We start from the raw sequence: 2,216 nt of genomic DNA on the forward strand, positions 1-2,216 counted from the left end.
CCCGCACGCACGCGGCCTGCCGCACGCGCCCGCCTCAGCCCTGGCGCGCCCAGAACACTCGACCGCCCCGTGCCTCTCGCACGGACACGTCATCCTCAGCCCCCTCCACCCTCATGTTCCCCGAGTCCCCCCTCCCCGCCCCACCCCCGCTGCCGCGGCGCGCGGCGCGCACCTGCGAGGGGGTACTCCCCGCGCCCCCGCCACGCGCTGTCCTGCACCTCCATCCGCCACCGCGCCAGCCCGCGCGGGCCCTCGCGGAGCGGCAGGCAGTGCAGCAGGTGCAGGTGGCTCGCGAACACGCCGGAGCAGCCGCGGGCGACGAGGGCCTCCAGCATGGCGCCCGCCAGGGCGGTGCCGGCGCGGACCTCTGTACCTTTGCCAAGCTCGTCCAGCAGCACCAGCGTCCTCGGGCCCGCGATGGCAATCAGGTTGCTGTCGCGGCGGCGGGGTTTGGAGGGGGCGCGAGGAGGAATGCAAACGCGTGTGCGCGTGGTCGGTGTTGGATGATGCACACTACCGCTAACAGTGCGAAATACGATTGTACGCGTATGCATGTACGTGCGCGCATGCGCTTGAGGTTTGAGGAAGGGGGAGGGGCCCGCGGGGCTGGCGCGCTAGGGCGGGTGTCGAGGGGTTGCTTTGGGCCGGGCGTCAAAGTGGGGGCGCGAACAGCCTCGGCGGCGGGCACGGTTGGGCACTGGTCACGTTCAACCTCAGACCTCCCCCTGTCCAGCTGCGCAGCACGCCGTTGTCTCACACAATCGCCCGCCCCCGGACGCACCAGCCCGCACGCAAACGCGCCCGCGCGCCCCCGGCCCCCACCTCATGTCCCGAATCTCCACCCCGAACGCGCTCATCCTCTCGCTGGGCGCGTCGCCGCTGAAGTTGCGCAGCACAAACCCGTCGTAGTGGGGAACGCGCGCGCGCCTGGCGGGCACCAGCAGGCCGCAGTTGGCGAGCAACGCGGCGGCCGAGATGGCGCGGAGCGCCGTGGACTTGCCTGCGGGGATGGCGGCGGGCGTATGGTGTGTGTGTGTGTGTGTGTGTGTGTGTGTGTGTGTGTGTGCGCGCGCGTGCGCGCGAGGGAGGGAGGGAGGGAGGGATGCACGCACGCACCAACACGCACACACAACCTCTCTCACACACAAACACACAACCTGACGCACGTTCACGCACACGCGTGCATGCACAACCAACCCCTCAACAGCCACCCACCCGCCATGTTTGGCCCCGTCAGCATGACCATCCCGTCCAGCTCGACGTCATTAGTCACCGTCGCCGACTCGCGCGAGTCCATGTAGTACGGCCACAAGGACTGCGCGTGACCGGCGGGTTACCCGCGCGGGTGACACAGGAGGATGGATGAATACGTGGCGTTGTGGTGCTGGGAGGCGGACGCAAGCCAACGCGCGCGGCGCACCCACAGACTTGGCTGACGAGGCTCATCATGGGCCGGCGAGACTGGACACGGGTGTCATCCTCGAGGGGGGCGGCCGGGCGACCCTGGCAAGACACAAGGTGACGTCATGCGGTGTCACCATCATTCGCCCCCGCCCCACCTCCAGCACCAGCCTCCGGCCCTCGGGGTCCCCCAGGCCGTCCCCACCGCCGCTGCCGCCAGCCGCCTCGCTGCCGGCCGCCTCGCCCGCGGCCGCCGGCGGCGGCACGAGCTCGGGCACGGTCCAGCCGCGGGGCTGGGCGTGCGCCACGTGCAGCGCGAGCGCCTGGGTGGGTGACGGAGCGGGCGCACCCGGGGCTGTTTCTGTGGGCATAATGCCGCGGAGCACAAAGCCTCAAGCGGCAGAGCGCGGGCCTTGTGATCCATGTCGGCATGCGGGGCACAGCACAGCGCCGACGGTCAAACGTTGACCGTGGCTCAGCTCAGCTGAGGCCGAAGACGGCGCAAACGTGTGCGCGAGCCCTGCCAGGTGCGACCCGCGCGTTGTTGTCGCGCACCTGCATCAGGACGCTGAAGTTCGCCGCCGCCGCCAGCGCCGGCAGCGAGGGCTCCAGGTCGGCCGCCAGCTGCTGCAGCCGCCGCCGCGCGGCCGCCGACGCCGCGTTGGCGGCGGAGCGCCAGGCGTCCAGCCGGGCGGAGAGGGCGGGCGCGAAGTGGAAGCCGGCGCCGCGGACGCCCTTGGGGCGCTTGGTGGGCTCGTGAACCAGGCCCAGCGCGGCAGCAGACTCGAGAATGGTCTGGTGGTTGGGGCGGGGGG

At 71.4% G+C, this 2,216-nt stretch overlaps 1 protein-coding gene across 1 annotated transcript in view; it reads right to left on the reverse strand.

The window, feature by feature from the left end:
* Positions 1-95: 95 nt before the first annotated feature.
* MNEG_15305 (DNA mismatch repair protein mutS) overlaps positions 96-2,216 on the reverse strand; it is a gene marked incomplete at both ends in the record, with an annotated part of 3,381 nt that continues 1,260 nt past the window's right edge. Inside the window, 5 exons of the mRNA XM_014036224.1 lie at positions 96-432; positions 823-1,000; positions 1,216-1,315; positions 1,560-1,724; positions 1,957-2,196. Coding sequence (XP_013891678.1) covers positions 96-432; positions 823-1,000; positions 1,216-1,315; positions 1,560-1,724; positions 1,957-2,196 — 1,020 coding nt within the window. The remainder of the gene's footprint in view (positions 433-822; positions 1,001-1,215; positions 1,316-1,559; positions 1,725-1,956; positions 2,197-2,216) is intronic.

Source organism: Monoraphidium neglectum (assembly GCF_000611645.1).
Source record: "Monoraphidium neglectum strain SAG 48.87 unplaced genomic scaffold scaffold05210, whole genome shotgun sequence".
NCBI lineage: Eukaryota > Viridiplantae > Chlorophyta > Chlorophyceae > Sphaeropleales > Selenastraceae > Monoraphidium > Monoraphidium neglectum.